The following is a 21483-nucleotide window of genomic DNA, read 5'->3' on the forward strand; positions in this document are numbered from 1 at the left end:
GAGCTCCCCATCCCCATCTCCCCAGCTCTTTCTGTACTCCCTATAGGTACCAAACGCAAACCTTTCAACACAACACTTAAGTGCAGTACATACCTTAAGTCCAGTACATACCTTGAAGCAGCCTCGGGTGCCCTTATCCCTGCAGCCTTCACTCTCCTTCCCCCGCAGCAGGGCTGACTCCGCAGCTCCACCACCCAACATGGGTCTCGGCTCACGCGGCTCCAAGGCAAGGGATTTCCAGGAGACCGGTCAACCAAAATCCCAGTGAAGTGGTGAGCGGGCAAGGCTTGGCGGTGACCAGCACTGCCATGGAAATAGTTTGCTGGCTCCATTCAAGCCTCCACCTGGCGATGAAGGAGGTGGATGCTGATGAAGATGAAGCACATCTCCTCCACTCCCCGCAGCTCTTGCTGCTTTGCCCAGGCGGCTGCTCCGGCACCTTCGGCTGGTTGCAGATTGAGGATAGGGACCGTACACTCTTCGAGGCAAGGACTGTTTCTCTACTCACTCGTCCAGCATGCCAAGCAAGTGCTTTTCGGGTCTGTAGAACAACCGCTACCTTTCCTGTTTCTTCTTATTCTTGGCACAAAGGATTTTGAATCATTTCCAACTGAGGTTAAAAGCATTTAAGAGTCTGTTTGCACAGTGTTTTTTTTAAAGCGACCTCTAGTTGTAACACACACTTCCCCCCGCATACACAAAAATATCCAAATGGCTTTTACCTTAGTAGCTGTCCTCATATTCCTGAGGAAAAACTCTATCAAGATTTTTTTTCCCCCTTTGCATTTTACCTATTGCTTGGTTTTCAAATTTCAACTTTGTATTTGAACAGTTACGTTGCACATGTCCCATCTCAGGTGGGGGGAAAAGTATGAACTAGAAAGAGCACAGTAATTCACATCACCTTGTTTCCTAGGCAGAGGACTAAAATACTGCTTACAAAATACCAGTATTTTTACACTACAAAAATACAATTAGGCTCTCAATTAAATTTTATTAATTTTACTCGTGGGACTTTGTTAGCACGAGACAGCCGAAGGAACTCCCGAGGGCTCTCACTAAAATCCTTTGCACTAAGCCTCGCCATTTCGGCAGCTACAGAAAGGGGAAAAAATGGTTATTTCAAAGTACCAGAACCCAAATTCTGCGGACACATCCACCACAAGCTTTCCGTATGTCGTTAGTCCCAGGGAACAAACTGGATTTACTCACTTGACTGAAGTTTTCTACGCGCACAACCCTGCGTTTGCAGAAGTGGGGTGCTCAAGCGGTGGCTCACGGACAAGACGTACAGACTGACAAACTGCTTCAACAACAGGACTCTCCGCTTTTCTGAATACTGGCATCTCCCAAAAAAGAGAGCTTTCAGATTTAATTAAATTTTACTATTTTATTTGTGAAAAAACTACAAGCAGAATTCATAAATAGACATTTCTATTTAAAGCAGGAAAATGATAAAGTGGCTTCTAATAACAGTCGTGCACATGCCAGTAACAGGAATATATTAACATCTTTTATTTGCTAGACAAAGAGCAGTGTCCAATATAAATTTCCCGAAAACATTTAAGACCTGTGAATTTCTGACCAGTTCACAAAACCACCATTGACACTTTAGCATGAAGATTAAAACAAACCTAACAGGACTGTCAGCTCTAAAGACTTTACAGAGCGGAAAAACTTTCAAAAGCGTTATACAAGCTGTCTTTCTGGGCAAATGAAAAATATAGCTCGTATAATACATTAACATAAAAATCCACAAGATAAGATTATGTTTTGACATACTTAAACAAGCATTCTATATTTGTCTCCAACAAACAAAGCTAAGGAAATAATGTAACCATCTTTACACAGTAAATTAAGGTTACAAGTCATACACAAGAACAGAACTGCTTGCGCATTAAAAACTGTTCAGCTCCATTGTCATACTCTAAATGTTGGCTCTTAAAACCATTCGGTTACATACAAGCAAAGGTTATTATATAGTCAGCAATTAATAAATTTTCAATAATTTAAGTTTATGGTAGAGCTTAAAAAAGTAGACTGAGAATGATCTTGGTAAGGCAGGTGAAAACATCTCAGTGGAAATAAACTCACGGAAGCTGCTGCCAAATTTTCGATCTGTCCGATTTGAAACAAGCAAAGTGTTCCAATTAAAATAAATAGCCTGGTGGTGTAAAACGCTGTCATTTCTCCTTTGCAGAACTATGTCAAACTGAGCAAGTCAGGCAAGCTGTGTTGGTGTCTCTGTGTGTGTGTGTCTGTGTAAGAGTTGAAACTTCGCAAACGTTAACACTGTGCTTTACTTACCTGCTTTCTGTGCCACTGAACACCACGAATCTGGTCCTTCCCCTACACTAGTGTTTTGGTTGGTTTGGTTCTTAAACACGCTCCCCACCAACAGCGGGATAAGCCACGGACACAGCGCGGAGGGAATCCCACCCGCGGACGCGTGCCGTGGGGATGCTAACTTCAGAAATTAAGTGTAAAAGCAAACGCTATCCTTCAAATCCACGACACAACAGCTACAGATGAGGCCGGGGAGGTTCAATGCTTAGCTAGCAATTTCTACTGAATGCAGAATTACAGGTCACTTGTTCCAAAGAAATTTTCCCACTTACTTATAGCAAGCTACTTTATTGAGGAGGCACGCCCAAAGAGACAGATGTTACCGACTTTACCAGTAGCCATGAGTAGCTGGTTACGGCGTTAAAGCTTTTTCAACTGATCTACAGGTCCATTTTCACTTGAAAAAGAAGCAATTTCCTGGTACACACAATGCTTTTTTTTTTTTGCACAAATTCCCCGATTCAATGAAGAAGGCGAGCACGCGGTTTGACTTGAAGCACCAGAATTAGCCCCGCTGAAGCCAGAGGGACTCACCACTCGCTCACACTCTTCGCTGGATCACGGCCGAGATGCACGCAAGCCTAATTGATAATGGATCATTTATAAAGCAGTGCAAAATATACAAGTTCAGGGGCATCTTCAAAAAATCTCTCTTAAAAAATTATTCCAATACATTTCAGTAAAATAAATAAATATGGCTGACCAGTTTACCCTCCCTGAGACCCTTAAAGGAATAGTAAAAACTGGAAAAGGAATGTCTTTGCAATATCCCACTAATGTTAAAATGTGGATTGAGAAATTCATAGTATTTAAAACTATGTATAATAAATTGTCTTGATGCTCATAGGAAGCATCTGGTTTCCTTTGGTTCTTTAATAAATACTTTAAAAATGCTTAAAAAGGTAAAGACAGCCTATACTGTGAATATAAGCAGAATTAAGTCAGGGTGCCCACGTTAACGTATTCAGAATAAAACCACTGCTGCAAAGGCACTGCCACTGCACGCACCTTCGAGCAGGGGCTGTAACGGATCCCTTACTCGCACATTTCTGTCGCCAGTGTGAAAGGAACCTACGTCTGCTACTCAAAACCACAACAGATTTTAAAAGAAATCTTAAATCAGTTGCCTCCACAAAGAGAAATTACTCTTGCTAAGCAAATAATTCACAATATAACAAGCTGGCACAAAGTTGTCAAAATGTGGCCCTCTTTCATCATGCCCAGAAGTTATGCATTTGATGTCAAATGAAGCCACAGCCTCTGCACCTGAAATTACTGCAAAGCACCCTGGGGCCACTAAATAAAGATGGAAAGCCAAAGAGGTTTGGGGTTTTGGGTTGTTTGTTTGGTTGGTTTTTTTTTTTAAAAAGTTTGTTTCACCTCTTCAGCCTAGTGTTTTAGCAGGATAATGCATGGAAGGTAAACTGTAAAGCAACACTAACAGGCCAGGAAAAGAAATTACAGTCTGAATAGCTTTAGAGCAAGAATGAAGGAGATGCTGGTCGTGAGCGCGAGCCACACGTGTCGCTCACTTGCCAGCATGAAAGCTTTTCCCTACTTCTGCTCCCGCAGCAGGAGACCCAGAAGCATCCAAACACTGACAAGCCCAATGTCATCCCTGGACAAGATGCTGTTCAGAAACCACTCTTGGGATACGGATGGACTTCAAGGAGAAGAGCCACCCCATACGGACGGGACAGACGGAAGGGGGCTGACAACAACCGACCCACGCGCCGCCGGCTGGAACGAGCACCAGCTTGCTCCCTCAACCTGCAAATCGCTCCCAGCCCTACGGCTCCCTGCTGCCTTCCAACCCAAAGCAAACCACTCCAGTTCTAAAGTTACCTCGGTCACTGATGCAGGTGGATGAAACTCATTAAATCTAAGAAAACCAAACGTCTGTGGGATCGGCTATACACGACATAGCGATGCTCACGTTACCAAAATACACGAATCCGTGGCATGCCGACACCGGTCTGGTTGCGAATGCTTACGCTCCAGCCGGGCACGAACTTGCACATCGCCAATCTGAGTTACCCTAGTGGAAATACAAGCTACCCAGAGCAATCTTTTCTCATGTCAGATCCCAAGCTATAAAAATCAAAACCGTGTGTCCAGTACATTTTAGCCATCGTCTGGGAAGAAACGGGGAAGGAACAATAGAGAGAACGGGTCCCATCCAGGTTCAAACCTTCAGGAACGCTTTTCACCTAAGACCAGTTCCATTTCAGTTTCAGTACTTTCACAGAAGGGGACTGTCCCAGATCTTGAACTGTTCAATTATTTTTTTTTCACTTCACAGTGTTTCAAGCACCAGCGTTTCCATGTATTGGTTTCAAATAACCCTTTATATATATTTATTTATATATATATTTATATATAATTTATATCAAAACTGATAGTACACAGTATAACTGGAAGAAGAACTGAACTTAAAAAGGATATGTTGAAAGAGGATGGAGTTTGTGAATGCAATAAATAAAGCCCCCTTCCCTCCCCACCCGCTCCCTACCCCAAAACAAAAAGTTGTAATGTTCATGGAAAATTGTGCACAGCAGATATTATAAAAAAGTAGATTCAGGAGCACATCCAATTATAAATGATTGTTAGGAAAATCATATAAAACAATGGAATACATAAAAGTGTCAAGAGTAATCGTTAGGGTGAGAAATTCCTTGGTGGCCAGATGCCCACGGCAAGCAGAAATTATCCTGGTTGCATCAGTAAGAGGTCGATGTCCGAGAAAGTGTGTGTTCAAGCACAGAAGAGGCTCTCCAGGATTTGAACAGCATGGGCAGGTGGAGTGTTTGAATTTCATACCCTGATTCATAGTTTCCACAACTCCATGTGCAATTTTCAGAAAGATTCGTCGTTGACTGCCGACATGTCCCCCTTTGGCGTGGAGGAACGGGACGAGCCCTTGTCTGTGCTCTCAGAGCCCGAGCTGCTCTGATTCTGTTGTTCTGATCCTGCACTGGAGGTCACTGTAGAAGACGACGTGGAAGAAGAGCGAGTCTTTTCTTTAAAGTCTGTGATAATTACTGTGACATTTCCCACTGTGACTGCCAGCTGCTGTGCGGTACTTCTGTCCACATTTTTCAGCCTGGGTCTAAAATAAATGAGAAAACATTTATAAAAAGGATAAAAATAAACGAGAAAGGCAGTTTATTAGAAAAAGCATTTGACAACAAACTCGGGGTGACTTGTCCTCTGCTCGCCTGCAGATAGCAGTAACTGGGAGAACCTAGGTAGCAGTAAGCGGGCAGCTGAGGATGAAGGTTTGACCTGCTCCCTGCGACAGCCAGGGCTGCGAGGGCTGCAGCAGCACATTCAGCCCGAGAGGAAAGACCTGTCTTGCAGAGCTCTGCAAAGGGCGTCTGCTGTAGACTTATCCCTAATGCAGCTCTGCCAGAAAGGAGGACACTACAGCAGAGCCAAGCGGACAGGAGCCAGACAGAACGAAGGATCTCCTCCCCAAGGGGCAGATGAAAGAGTTCTCTTATCTAAATTCACCATCTGATCATGTGCCCTGATGTTATGAGACAAGGCTGTGACTCTGCAATACAAAACCACATGAAAGCATTTGACCACGGCTCTTTCATTTCCATATTGGAACTCTGCAGCTGCAAACAACACAGGCACTGGGACAACTTGGCTTCTCTTTCAACTGCTTTGAGCTTATACAAATCAGATGCCCAATCAGCCTATGTATAAAATCGCTCAGAATGTTCCCTCTGGAACTGAGGCTATTGTAAATAAAATCCAGAATGTACAACAGTATTTCTTGCAGCTAGCGCTTTTGGTTAGGGGAAGGAGGCAGGGCGGGATCAAAACCACCAGAAAGGAACACACTGGTATTTATAGCTCAGGATTATCTCAGTAATTTGCATGCTGTGCTATCATTCAATTAGTAATGTAGCTAATAAGGGTCTAGACTCTAGGAAGCTGACATTCATGCACATTTCAGGGGCTCGTCCAAAGCTCTGATACAACAAGCCTTGGACACTCCTCCAGTTACCAGCAAATTCCAAGTCAGCTGCAGCGACTGCTGCAATTTACAGCTTTTGCTCCTAATTAAGGGTCAGGCTTAAGCAGCAGAATATTCCCAATAGGGAAATAAAAAACAAGAGTCTTTATACATCAGTGAAAAGTAGCTTGCTGAGAACTGCCTTATTCCAAGGGATGGCAGGAAGGTGAGTTTACTTTGGGATCAAGCTCTAGCTTTTAAACCAATCTGCCTTTCCTCCTCCTCGTCTGCAGCACACTAGGCTAATGCAGACAAAACAAAAAAAGAGAAAATTAAGCTGACTTTGTATTTGCCTACTCAATGGCTTGCAGTGCTAAGTTAACAAGGGGAAGGTCCTTAAAAAGTAGTTATCCAAGTGGTATTCTAGAACTAGACAGAATTGAATAAAGTATTACGGATGGATGTACAGCTTCAAAAACAGAGCAATTGTATTTCTGCAAACTTCCTTACCAAAAATGAAGTTACTGCACCAAAAATAGTATTTTCATATCTAACCTAGGAGGCTGTTTCAATTTTTAACAAGTACCACAGGAAAAGCATTTCTGATAGAAAATACAATTAAAATACTACTGTGCTGGGATAACCATCAGTAAAACCTCCTACTTGAAACAGCCCCGTCGTTTAGTGACCAGCCTTTTCAAACCCGTAGCTGTGCTTCGTGAATTCCCGCAGCAGTGAGACACACGCCCACGCATATGCGTCGTACATACGTGCTTGCAGGAGTTGGCAAATTCAACACGTAACCACAGGCTAGATTAAATGATGTCACCTTGTTTGTGGGTTACAAGAAAGGCCGGCTAGCTCAGCAAGTTTTGGGGTTTCCGTCGGCTTTCAGATAGCATCTCAGCACATGAAGGCTGCCCCCAAAGCATCGGCAGCAAACACAGCAGCAAGTGTTCCGGGAAGCGTAGTACGCATACGTATTTTCCTCCCTAAGCCCCGAGTTCCTCTAGGAAACCCAGTTCTTCCTGTAATTTGCCTGGGTCATATGTTTTCTCTTGCACTCAGAAACGGCCAAAACAACACTGGCCTAGATAGAGGAACAGACCTTACTGCCTCCACCTTTCTACAGGGTTAAACATGCACTCCTGCTATTGCTTGTCAAAAGCCAGCACTGATAATAATATTTAGAGAAAAAAAAAAAGAAAAAAGAAAAAAGAAAAAAAGGAGTTCATATGGCCTAAGCTGCATTAAGTTTTGCCCAGAAAAGCTCCCACTACCAGCAGCCTTTGAGATAAGCCACGCACCAAGCGCCTGAATGAAACTACCCATGCATCTTTAAATACCATGACAAAGTAACATGGAAGGACTGGGGAGAAGCAGGGCTGAGGTGCAGGATTTCTCAACAGTCCCGCTCACAAACATATTCTCAATGTCAGTTTTAGAACTGAGCCCTCCAACCATTTCTGCAGGATGTTTCAGGGGTCTCCCCTGTGCAAAGAGCTGATTAAGCACAGATGGAAACCTCCGGGCAATCTCTTCAGCACACGCATACAATTTTGGCTTCCTATAGAAGGCAAAGGGATTGGCCCATTCATGTTATTTTGCAAAATTAAACACCTTGATGCTTCATGTTTATAGCTAAAAACATTTATGGCCAAATAAGAAGTGTGTTTCAAAACAATCAATCTGAAAGGAAGGCATGGAATAAACCAAGATATTTTTTCAGAAACAGGCACGGTATCCAAGAAGTTCAAAGAGGATTCCTTAAAAATCCAGAGATCCTTAAAAGACCATTTACAAAAAAGCAGTTAAGAATTCTGGGCATGAAAAAAACCTGAATAGATAACTTGTGACTCTGTAAAAATCAGATCCTTTTAAAAGACTCTTGACAGCACTCCTGAGGGCAGTGAATTGCAAGGGAAGTTCCACTAAACTAAACACTTAAAAAGACAGTTTAAGAACTGAAGCAGATGATGTATGCCTTAAGAATATCCAGCTACACCTGATACTATTAAGGATTAATTAGGAATGACAAAAGCTTGCCACAAAACATGGACTAAAAGACTCTGCAGTAGACAGAGTGACTCCTTCAAGGAGTAAAAACAATTATTTGATGTAATCTATCAATTTAATATTATGTCATTAGTCAAGCGCATCAAGTCTTCTGCAGCCTAAATCTCAAATTAAGTAGCATTTAAAAAAGAACAGGACAAAAAAAAAATCATTGCAATAAAGCTGTATTTCCCTAATCAAATCACAAATGGACACTGATCTTTGGGGGCTGAGGAAGAGTTAACAGCAGCCCCCGCAAACAGCTCAGTCTTCTAGCACAGCGAATCTCACACTGCCCTCACTACATTCAAGTGAGTTACTGTGTAAAGGATATTCACTCTTATTAAACATTTTCATTCTACTATTTAAAAACTTCCAAGACAACAGTTTTCTGCAGAGTCATGTCTTGCCAACCTTAATGCTAACAGCAGTGCAAACCATAGCTCCCATGTGCTTTACAACTGCTTGCAGCTAACTAATATTGCTTCAGTTCACGTGGCTTCACTATAAAATACTTATTACAGCACATTTTAAAGAGAGATGCAATTCTTATATAGCCCACATAGGCAAAGCGCCCAGTTGAATTCTGCCTCTTGTAGCTCTGTAAGTTCAATAATATAAGAACTGTACTTTGATGCCAAATTTTTTATTTAAGAAATAGAGCACAAGGTACCACTTAAAGAAAACAAGCATGGAGTATCAGTATAGGCAAGACTAGGAATAAACCTCTCTCCATAGACAGCTACTCATTTGAAACAGACAAACATGAAACCAACCATTCATGCTTTTTGTTGATAGCAAGATTCTAGCAAATCTGTTCATGCAGTCTTTTAATTCCCATATACTTGGAAAATTATCTTGATAATTACAGTGACTGAATTACAGATAAGGAAGTAAAAAAGTAACCTTTGTTACTGCTATCAAGTGATAAGAATTTGATAAAGACCACTATGATTGCTGGTTCATCCCCCCCCCCCGCACTCTGTTTTACAGCCAAAAGCATTACTGCCCAATTGACAATATGATTATTTTAGCAGAGAAATGAAAACTGAGTGGACAACAGAACAAACATTTCCAATGCCTGAATCTGTCCTCACCGGCAGAGTGTTTGAGTGCTTGTACATGGAGAAGGCTCCTAGCCACTGATGGTCTTGCCGTACTAACACTGACAGACCCTGTGGGTTACACAGTACCCAGTCTCTGTCAGTCCATCAAAAAAACCCTCAGTGTCTGCTCTCTAACACAGTTCTGAGATACTGAGAGCTTAACTTTAGGATAAAGTTACCTTGAAGTGTGATTTGAGTCGCTGGTCTTTGTTGTAGTATTCCCAGACTGTATACTGTTCACTTCGCTAGGAGGATCTTTCACAATATCTGACTTTGGTCTGTAAGAATTGGAGGGAAGAGGGAGAGTATGATGTTAGATTAACCACACAATTAATCAATGCACAGTGCTACTGAAATCACTCCACATTTAATAGTGCATCCTTCAAACTTACTTAGTCTTCTTGTTAGTGTTCTTCTTTGTAACACTTGGACTAATTTCCTTCTCTTTGTCAGGTTTTTCTTTGTCTTGTTTTTCCACTTTCTCCTTCTTCTCCTTCTTAGGCGGTGGTGGGGTTGCATATTGCTGGGCAACTTGTTGTGCCACCAACTGAGAGTTTATTCTAGGTTTTCTATAATGACAATAAAAAGAGAGATCTACAGTCAATTTTACACAGTAAAAATGACTTCACCAAAAGCAGTATGAAGATTTATTTCAGCAACCACGGAAGAATACTCCACTTACGAAGAACCAAATGGGTGTCCTTATTTAATGTGAAGTACTACTGCTGCTATCAAACAAGACAGAATTTTTAAAATTAAGAAATACTCCAAACTGCCGTTTCATCATTTTTTAGCCTCATCTAACATTCTTAAGTATAATGCTCCCTTTCTTCCATCCATGTCATGGAATCACAGCCAATTTTGGGGGGACAATAGTGAAAAAGCAGCTTTCAAGAAGTTGCCAGCCACGCGCTATGGCTACACTTTAAGAGAAGGAACAGAGCGAGTGATAAAAATAAGTTTCCTGATAAACACTCCTTCATATCTTTCAATTTAATTTTTCAAATGAGCTTCTGGTTCCCTGAAGCAGCAAACCTCGCACAAATAACAAAGAACAAGAGAAGGTAACTGAGAAGACTTTGTCCCCAGGCCCAGGACCTAAGCTCACTGGCAGGAACACAGAAGACAAGAGGGCATTCACGCTTCCACGGGGGAACGGCCGTGCCAGCCTCCGACACACCGTCTTCACACAATTGTCTGCAGTCCCAATGGTGCTCGGACAAAATACACAAGCAAACTGTCTTTCAAAGACTATTTCCATTTCAAATTATGATTTATTTAAAAAAAAAAAGCTTCATATGTAAGCCATACCTTGGTTACTGATCCTCAGATAGTCTCACAGAAATTTGTACCTTCCTCTCTCCTGCATTCCTCATCCAAACTTATATCTCCTCTCAGCTTAACAACTCGAAACCTCTCCCTCCTGGTCTGGCATATCACAAAGCAGTTTATACTCCGAATACTCTGACTATTCATGATCGATTCAGCCCCTTCAACATGCCAGGAAGATCTATGCTCCCTATGCCCACACAGCTTAGGAGGGGAAGAAAACCAGGTTATCAACTCCATTAGTCTTCCATTATGAGCTGAATACTAATTGCAACAGTTGCTCATGCTTGTCCATAGCTGTTATATTGGTCATAAATATGATTCAAATTTTCTGCATAGATTAGACTACGATGGATTGTCAATGAAAGTAGTATGCAAGTATCATTAAGTCTACAAACTGGAACATGGGAACTCAAGGGTTTCTGCTGCTGAGCTCTGTACCTGCACCCAATTTTTACTACAAACATCTAGAGAGACTTTCTTATGAAGCTACTCAGTGGTTTCATGTGTTCTAAAGAAATAAACATACAAAACACTAATTGCTCACATGTAACATCTGCATTTAAAGATGATACATACAGATAATGGAATACCCAGAAAAGTTCTACTCCCTGTCACAGGAAAATCCAAGTATCTAATAAGCCTCTCCTGGCACTGGTTTTCTGTATAATGATACCAAGATGCTCTTACTGAAGCCAGACATACCCAAATATTTCATTTCACTACCACAGCTTATTACAAAGTCTATGCAACACGTTGTAATCAGGCCCCTGACCCACCTCAACACCACTGGCATTTGGATTTTTCACCCAACACAGAAACTATAACTCATTTTACGCTAGAATCTGCGTACATTTCTGAGTGAACATAAGATGATCTAGTCTTCAGCCTTAAATAACTATGATGCTGAAATGTTTTGCAGATCAGATCAAGCAGTTACCTGTTCCACTGAACAGTGAAGATATTTACCATCCTCACATTTAAAATCCCATATACAGCAATTTCTGTCTGTGTGACTGAGAATAAACACGTAAGAAAAAGTGTTTTGGTTATATGGAAAAGATTTTTCAGATTGATGCAACCACACTAAAAGCTGACAACATTAGCTTGTGTCAGGCAACCTGCTAACCGCCTACTCAAAAAAAAAAAAAATCTACCAGATAAAGTGTCAAGAAATCTTCAAAGAGAGGGCAGATACCATCTCCCTACATGATTATACATGATTAACCTCACTGCTTGAAGCTGCCACTTCTGCCCAGACTTACAGTTATTTGCTGTTTACACAACCAGCTAAGTCAGAAACCCAAGCCATTCATGGGAAATACCAACTCAAGAATTTGAGAGCACCTTCAAAGTTTTTCTACTTTGCACGACTCTGATGTGCCTGCTTGCGATGTTATTTCCAAGCCTTACGTCCAACCTCCGCAGCTGCTGAGCTGCCGCTCCTGTTGCGGGAATGCTGCACTGCTTGAATGAAGATACAAATTTTAAACTGAACTAAAATAAAAAAAAAACCCTAACATAAATAAGTCAACTGCATTTCCCTAGAGAAGGCTGGAATCCAAAAAAGACCAGCCTTAAAGTGCTCCTGCGGAGACACCTCCCCCCGTGTTCTCTTGCTCCTTATCTGTGCCTGTGACGGCACACTACATTTATTAAGTTTTATCATTTTCTGGCCAGCCACTGACATAACTAGCACAACTTCTCAAAAACCCATTTTCGCATATTCCTTCTTACACGCCACAATGGCTCACTGGGTAAGGGCAAACCCAAAACTGAAAGCGAAGAGAGCAGGCAGCAGCGTGCACAGGCAGGGGACCTGTGGGAAGGGGGCCAGCCCTGCTGACGGGGTTTCTCCTGCTGCACAGGTGAACGGAGCAGAAAGCTGCTGAGACTTTGGCCAACACCGAGCATGTTTCAAGATCTGCTGTACTACAACAACAGATTTTTTTTTTTTTTTTTTTAAATAATGCAAATAACCCAATAGCTTTCCAGTTCCTAATTTGGCCATTTCACTCACACTAGCAGCAAGCTTAGGAAGGTTAAAAAGCAGGTAAGTTAAGCAACTGGCATACTAATAGTAAAAATAATAGGAGTAATAAAATCCTTCAAATAAGGCCCACACTGCCACTACAGCCAGGATACACTGGTTACAAGCCCTTTACAAGAAAGCCAAGCACAGCAAGTAGAGCAGCGCATTTTTAACCACAGCAAACTATAACAACAGTATCCACCATCGAGTAAAGTAGCTGCAGTATCCAAAACTTGCTTCAAGTTTCCCTGCCTACCAAAAACACACTTCAAGGGCTAATGCTGACGATCTAATCTAGCACCCCTAGCACAAACCATCCCTCCAGACACCGTTACTGCGTCTACAGCCATCCGTGCCCTATCCTAGTCACGCTGTTTGTCAAAGCAGCCACCCTCTCCATGAGTGTTGTGAATTCTTCCCCAGCTGTGGCAGCAGGTAAGCTTGCATTGCATTCTAGAAATAAGGAAAAGCATAAATCCAATAAAACTTTGTAGTGGATACTAGTTGTCTTCCCTTTCAGAATTTGAACAAGGAAGGGAAAAAAATATCAGTGGAGAGAAACAAGCCTCATTCCCACTTGGGCTACAACTATTTAACGTGCTCCGGCTTCTACCGCAGAATTTGTATTCTTAAGAACAGAAGGATCCCTTTTTTTTTTTCTGCCTTTGAACGCTATAATGTGTCCGAGTCTCCCTGCCCCTAATTTTCTTCCAGCTGGCTTTTTTTTTTTTTTTGCAATCTCCAAAAAGAATGTTTCAACCCAAATACACAATTATTTTTTTAATATATCATTTGAGCAGATATCCTGAACAGGAACTTGTAGCCCTTTCCAAATTTTTTGTAAGAATAAACAGCTCCAGAAACAAGTATTACCCCCAAAATCCACCCACCAGTTTACTTTCTGCAACATTAAACAATTCATGTAAACAAAGAACACATCTAAGTGACAAATCAAACCCCAATTCAGCCTCTTCCAAGCCTTCTAACCAGCACTCACACTTAAGGAACAACCAGTTTGTCATTTAGTAGAAGGTTTAAACTAACAACGTTACACACAAACCACACCTAACAAGTCTCAACTTCCAAAAAAATTATTTGAAGAGATGCAATACTTAATATTACACTTGGTTCTTGAATTCCTAAGCAGACATCAAATGCTGAGCCACAGTGCTCTGCTTCTTGCAGGCCATCAGGTCTTCCCGACGAGAGGAAGATGATGCACGTTTTCCACATCTGTTGCCCGGTCCGTGCTGGGTCCCCTCTGACACCAACAGGCTTGATGGCACCGCAGCTACTCGCCCAACGTCTGCTACAAGAGACTCCGACTGATTCCCCCCCACCTGTGTCCCTACAAATAGGAATGTGCTATTACACCTTGGTGGCCACCATTACTTATGCCTACTCTGCACCTTGTACCAGGCGAGTCCTTTCAAAACCAGAGAAGCCAGTATTGTGCAGTAACACCTGCCAGCAGGTAATGCCAACAGATAAACATTGTAAGAACAAATTTTCAATGCAAGTATCTGAAATAGGTACATTTCCTTCTACCTGAACATTAAGGTAAAGTTATGCTTTGCTTGGACAATTTTCCCCTCATTTAAGCGACAGCCTGGGTGAAGACTCAACCACCAAGATCCAACCCTGATGTGACAAATAAGTTAACATTATCCTCCTCCTTTTTTTCAATACAAAGAGGATTATCTTCTATCTAAAACTAAGAGCCATTAAACTAAATTAAACTGTGCTTTCAAAGTTACGTTCAGCCAAATAAACTGTTTCACATTAGCTAAACTGTAGTTTATATCACAGGAGCAGATATTTGTGCAACAATTAATGATCTTTGCAGCAAGGACATACTGATGCATAAAAAAAGCTGCAATACATTTGTCTATTCCGAGCGTGGGTTTAGCACCTAGGTCTTTACCATCAACTATCGTAAATGATGCACACAAATACTCTTTACTACCTTTTCATAACAGACCCACACAGAAATGTTATGCCTGGAAATACTATACCCCAATATTGTCATATTAAGTGACACTGGGATGGTTTGGCTCACAGGAAGTGGAATAAAAGCAAGACCTTTCATGAAGGGCTCACTGCCTATGTTACTGTCCTCTTGAAAACAGAAAAAAACATGTACTTTTAAGGTTCTGGCAAATACCTCGCAGTGCTTCACTACCTGCATTTTCTTCTGTATCTCAAAGCTTTCCTTTAAAGCCTGTCTCAGGACCAAATCCAGGGCACTGATGCCCAGGAATTCTGCTGCTCCACTCCTAACCCCTGCAACTGGGCTTAGGAGTAGAGCAGCACAAGTCACACCGCACACCCAGCACCTGGTAGTTACTTGGACCTGGATTTCAACAGGGATATAGGAGGATAAATTGCACCATATTTTTCATGTGACCCTAATTTCTGGTATCTGTTCAGGATTTCTTTGGTCCCTCTGCCTTGAGAAAAGGCAAGTCACCCGCCTCCTGCATACACTCCAGAGCAGAGACAGCGGCTGGCTTTATACCCACAGCAACGCACTCTGGCAATCCCCAGAAATGTGGATCTAATTACAATTGCTCTTACTTTCCTACAACTATGTTATCAGAAGAATGAAAGTGGCATCAAGTGGGATTTCAGAGTCAAAAGCTTCATGTAACGTGAAGTACCAAGGATTTGGATAATTTCATGCTGTTCTGGCTTTGATGCAAGTGGCGATACCGGCAGACCTCCGTGTGGCTTGCCGTTTCTTTGAGAAAATGCGTTTCATACGCTGTGCGGTGTGAAGTACATGATTATTTTAATAATGCTAGTCACACATGAATATATCTTTGCTCAAAGAAAAACAAGAAAACAAGACTAAAAGTATTTACATGAGTGTTTATAAAACAGTACCCGAACAATAATACAGTAAGCATACTTCTGAGCAATACTGTAAAGCAAGGTTAGAAACTAACCCATGAACACATAAAAAAAACCCCAACATCTCCTTAAAAGAATTTAACATCTAGAAGAACCAAAGCTTTGGAGAAAATAAGCCATAAACATGCCAGGGTGAGCACTCATTCTTGCATGCATATTTTCCAGCTCATTTGTGATGACCACACGGTCCTTTTTAACAAGAAAAAGGATGAATGGACAAATTGTCCTTAGCGTACAACTGCAAAGCAGTATGGAAGCTGTATACATTTATCTGATAAGTTCTCCGTGTAATGCAAGACCACAAGGCAACGATAAAAACAGTAAAAGACAAACAGCAAGAAATACACGATTGAGCAGTATTTTGTTGAAAGAACAGAATTTTCCTTTAACACTGATGTGCTAATGCTGTGCTTTTATTTAGAGGACAGATGTTTAAAAATAAAGAAGTTAATCTAAGGAACATCCACTTCTGGGCTGCAGGTGTTGGTTTTTCACGGCATCACCAGCAGGACAGGGTTATCTTTCAGCTGAAGAAGAGGATGGCATTTGCTACTAACCTCTTGCAGAAGGGCACAGCAATGTGTTTGAAAGACTCTGAGTGGTAAGGCTGAACATTTTGGAAAAAATGTGAAAGAAAGTAAGAGCTTCACACAAACAAAACAATTGTTCGCCACAAAATAAAGTAAGTACATTTTAAAATGTACAGCCACCTCCCAAAAGCCTCCAAACTGTTCAACGTCCTCCTTGACCATCCAGCCCGCTGCCTCCCATCTCCTCGGAAGAGCCAAGAATAGGCAACGCAGAGATAAAGGAGCCTCAGCTTTGCGATAGCTATTCCTGGCCACGACAACAAACCTTGAGCTGTTCAGATTTCAGAAGAAGAGTATTTTAAACTTTATCTTTGTCCACCAGAAGTTTTTAGACTTCAGGTCATTTCTCACAGTTTCAATACCTCCCACAGTACTTCAGTTTTTAAACTTTAAAAAGTTCAAAATTATTAGCAGTACTTAATATTTAGTAGTCTCACAAAGCTGCCAGCTCCCCTGCCTTTTAGGGTGAAAACCTGCTTTTCTTCAATTTCCCCCCCCTTTTCTTTTTTTTATCAAATTAAGAACGGGAAAGTTATTTAATGAAATACAAGCTGCCACCTCCCTTTACACAACACGACAGGCATTACTGTTTGCTGGAAAGCAGCTAGTCACTGCCTCTGTGCCACTATAGGGCAGCTGAGCCTCTTTGAATGATGCCTGTGAAAAGAATACTCAATTCTTACTTGTTACAGGAGCCTTAGCATTGCTTATTTTCAATTATTTGGACGTATTTACAAATCAAAGCATTTTAGTCCCCGCGTTGCCACTGCACAGATCCTGCAGCTCACGTTTCTGATTTTTTTAGTTACAATATGCTAAAAATCGCAAATCCAGTACTAAGCGAGTTCCAGAATTGATCTATGAAACTATTTCAGTATGACTGCACAGTGTAATAGGTTTTTCAACGCTTTTACAGTTCTTTTTTAATATACATTATTTCATATAATCCCATTACAAAATAGTCTAAAGTCAGGGCCGTAAAATGTTTTTGGAAGCAGTTTGACCAGAATTTTGCCATGCTGAAGCTGTGATTAGACACGTAAGTTCTCAAAACACCCACTCTAATACAGTACAGAAGTGAAAACTGGAAATAACATTTCTTGTAACTGGTCGCATAGGCACTACCACAAATCCAAATGTGAAAGCAAATTGGGACCATTAATCTCATATCAAATTAACTTGCACAAAACCTCTTCCCTCCCTTCAAGGGAAATTGATAAATCACAGACTGGGCTTTCTGGTTAAAAAGTACTGAGCCAGAGACTGATCATAAAGCTGGGTCTTCTCCACCCCGTCTCACAGGCTCTGCTTACCTTACTGCCCTGGGTCTTTGTGCTTCTCTACCACACACTCGTATAAATAATAATTAAAAAAAAAGATGTCTAAAATTGTATGACGCATATGTTTCGGACTACAGGTATATTCTGATACGCCGCTGTGGAGGGTTCATGATACCAAATAGTGTAAGACAGTAGCAAACAAAAGCTCCTGTACACTCTGGAGAACGCAGAGCCATCCGTTCAAGGTCTCCTGCAAAACAGCACTTCTCAAGAGCAACAACTCTCCCCTTTTGCAGCTATTTAATTTGAAATCACAAGAAGGCAAAAGGAAGAGTTAAACACAAGTTGTTCTTCAGGCTTCTTTGATACCAGAGCGTGGAGGGAAAATAGCACTGATGGTGAATAACAATGCTGAGTATCAGTTATTGGAAGAGAGCTTGAGGTTTACTTAACCACTAATACCATAAAATTTAGCTTACTATGTCTGCAGGAGGCAAAACAAAAGTCATACTGAAGGTTTGGAAGAAATACTGCTCTGTTTCTTCTTTTAGAGTAAGAGCCTGCGTGGAAGCTCAGGCAGCACTGGCAGTCCCGCCCATCCTCTCATCTGTAGCATCTATCTCAGCTGCAACAGGAGATAATTTCATATCTCATCTGCAGCAGCTAACAAGCACCAGCGAAAGCCCTGAGGCTGTCCCAGCAGATGCTCGCCCTGCAGTTGCTTTCTCTGCCTAGTCTGAATCCCTGGCAGAGACCCGCTCCAACAACAGCGACTGCTCCCGACTGGTCTCAGCTCCGTCCCTGGAGCTACCAGCGGAGGCTGCAGCTCCCATGCCTGTCCTCGACGGCTGTGCGGTGCCCACCCACACCGTGGGTGTCAGCGGGCACTGCAGGAGCTTGTGGGTATATATATATATTTGGGGTTTTTTTAATATATTTTTATACACAGTAGCAAGGCAGTGCTGGAAAGCTGTGTACGTTGCTGAAGTTGCACCTGCAGTCATCTGCTGGAATTATTTCCAATAGGAACATCCTTTAAGGACTAGAATGGCAAAAAGCCTGAATTATTTTCTTCTGCTTTCATTACAAAATAAAGCACATTTCCTTAAATAATGAGTTCAACACACTTCTAAATAAACTTAAAATGAGTAAAGAATTGGCAAAGCACCAAATTTACCACATTTTAAGCATGTTTTGTTTTGTTTGACAGGGAAGCAGAACTGTCCAAATGATCACAACTTCGTTATGCTTACAAATACTATAAAGCTACTTCTGATTCATGACTATATATAAAATCTAAGACAAAAGTACATAGCCAGCATTACAGTTTTTCAGATGCTTTCTTGCTCCACTATTTTACATAAAAAATAATTTTCTACTAATATTTTTAATGGCCCATTTAAAAAATGATCAGAAATTAAGAAAAGAGAGCACAATACATCTCTCCGGCTTAAAACAAAATCTGCAATATGTAATAGGTTAAAATAGCATCAATTCCCAATTGCAACATCACCCTAAATTCCAGCTGAACAACTTTACAACTCCCCTTCTTGCTCTCTGCCTAAGCATTTGCTTACCACCAGTAGTAGTTAGGTCCACAGCTAAGCCTTCAGAAAAATGCACTTCCTCCTATTCATTTATTGCATTTGTAGGGAAGAAGTTCTACAACAGTAGAAAAACTGTGCTAATATATACAAAGTCCACAACCGAGTGTTTACAAAATGAGATGCAACCATAAATGTAAAGATCACACCAAGCCTGAACTCGAAAAGATGGCCTTAAGATTACTAAATCATTTTGTATGATTAGGTATGTGAATTTCTTTGGTTACTAATAATTTTAGTCTTATGTTGCAAGTGCTGCACAAGCTTCATTTCTAAAAACTTACTGCAACCGCCCTCATCATGCTATTGACCCATTCGCTGATCCACTCGGAGTTTCAGTTTAATCCACCACTGAAAATTCAACTCAGTACTTCAGCAGGTTGTACACCAAAATGGTAAAATTTGTTGTGCAGCTCCTTCTGGTGTTTTCATCTACAGACACACCTTACTGCAAAATGGCAAAATAGCAAATGTTCCATGATTTATGAAGACTTACAAAACTGTTATGGAAAATTCACTTATCTGAGCACAAAATTTACTTGCCTACTACCACTGGAACGATGATAAAACTAAGGCGATTTTACCTGCTTGTCAAAAACAAGCTGCACTCACTAGCAAAAATTCAAAAACAGTTCATAAAGCTGGCAGCAACCACAATGTGTAAAATAAAATACTCAGATTTACAACAAAACCAATTACTTAAATACTTCGTCCTATTTGACAGTTTATTAAGCTATGTATAATCCTGAGGAAAGCGAACAGGCTCAAAACTTCCTGTTGAGTAACAAGGTGCAGTTGGCAGCACGAGGGTATAAATGAGTCTGATGAAAATTTAACATGTAGATTCCTCAAAGCAGCTGCTTATGGTTATTGTATAATAAATTAAAATAATGAAAATATCAGGAAAAGAATAGTTTTAGCAACTAACTAAAGCTAAAAACTAGGAATACCAGACTTGGTGTTATCAAAGTGCTTTATCACTGCTGCTAATATATATATATTTCAGACACTGAAATCTTGAGTGGTAACAGAAATTGTCACGTATACACCATCCTTCAATCCAACTTGACATGTCCCATCCGGGAGCATCTGCCTCCAAGTTTCAGGACACTTAAGTTTCACGCTTCAAAATCACAGCAGGAGAGAGACCAAACTTGGAAAACAAGCAAGAAAAAGGAGAGATGCTGAGAAAATGAGTTCCCTACCGAAAAAGAGACGTCAGTTTAATTCTGAAGTTGATCCCCTCCCCAAAAGTTTGTGTTAAAACTAAAAAGTAAAATACATTTCCAAAAGCATCCTTGTTAAAAGTATGCTACTGGGTAAGCACAAAGAATAACCTGTACTTTTGTAGGAAGATGAGTGTTAAGAACATTCTCTCTTTAAACGTGCCCAAGCACCTCCAAATTTGAATACATATCAGATATACAATGCCTACTAATGCAGCATCACATATAATACCATTCTAAAGAAGCCTGTCAATATTTTTTTTTAAAGGAAGAGAAATAGTCTAATCTATGTATACAAAAAAAATAATCAACATTTAAATAATGGGTCTAAAAACACCACCTGTTGTATAGCTAGAGTTGAATGAGATTTTAAGGTTTTGAAGCTGCACACCAGTATCATCAGTCCAGAAGTTGTGTTTTGACAACACATTTCCAACATTCATAACTTTTATTAGCAAATGGAAGGTAAATTTTAACTTTGGAACAAGGTGAATTTCTATCAACTTGGAGACTGAAATTTTAAAACTTATAGAGCCTAAGTTTTAAAATCAGCTCTGATGCCGAGAGATCAAGAGTCATAATTTTGCAATCGCTGTCACTCTTTCAAACACTGTCCCAAGATTAGTACGAACAGGACTGAAACAGCCTCTGAACCTGTGAGTGGTGGTCACTAGCAAGAACTATGTAATGGGTTTCCAGTCACTTAAGCATAATACTTAAATTTACATAATACTTACTCTTTGAGAAATGCAGATAATCCAAATACCTAACCTGCGGATAGAGAGGCACGATAGCTTTGCTTAAAAACAAAGAAGAAATTTCTGAGTAACTCTTTTGCAGAGCTCCTGGCAGTGCAGGGATGTGCTGGTTTAGAGTAAAATGTCACTGTGTTTGCATGACACTGGAACACCGTACACTTAGAAAAAAGACTTCTCTATCATTTACCAACCAGGCTAAGTTCAGATAGAAGCAAAATAAGAAGCTACCAATTCTACAACAGATGCTGAATAGTCTCAATAGGCCCTAAATCTCTAG

General features: G+C 40.9%; 1 protein-coding gene across 1 annotated transcript in view; it reads right to left on the reverse strand.

The window, feature by feature from the left end:
* Window positions 1–1375: 1375 nt before the first annotated feature.
* RYBP (RING1 and YY1 binding protein) overlaps window positions 1376–21483 on the reverse strand; it is a 45884-nt gene continuing 25776 nt past the window's right edge. The window contains exons 3-5 of the mRNA XM_076346655.1: window positions 9867–10043; window positions 9654–9752; window positions 1376–5455 (exon numbers count right to left, since the gene is read on the reverse strand). Of these exons, the coding sequence (XP_076202770.1) occupies window positions 5203–5455; window positions 9654–9752; window positions 9867–10043 (529 nt within the window). The 3' untranslated portion in view covers window positions 1376–5202. The remainder of the gene's footprint in view (window positions 5456–9653; window positions 9753–9866; window positions 10044–21483) is intronic.

The sequence above is a fragment of the Aptenodytes patagonicus genome, chromosome 8, assembly GCF_965638725.1.
Source record: "Aptenodytes patagonicus chromosome 8, bAptPat1.pri.cur, whole genome shotgun sequence".
Lineage (NCBI taxonomy): Eukaryota > Metazoa > Chordata > Aves > Sphenisciformes > Spheniscidae > Aptenodytes > Aptenodytes patagonicus.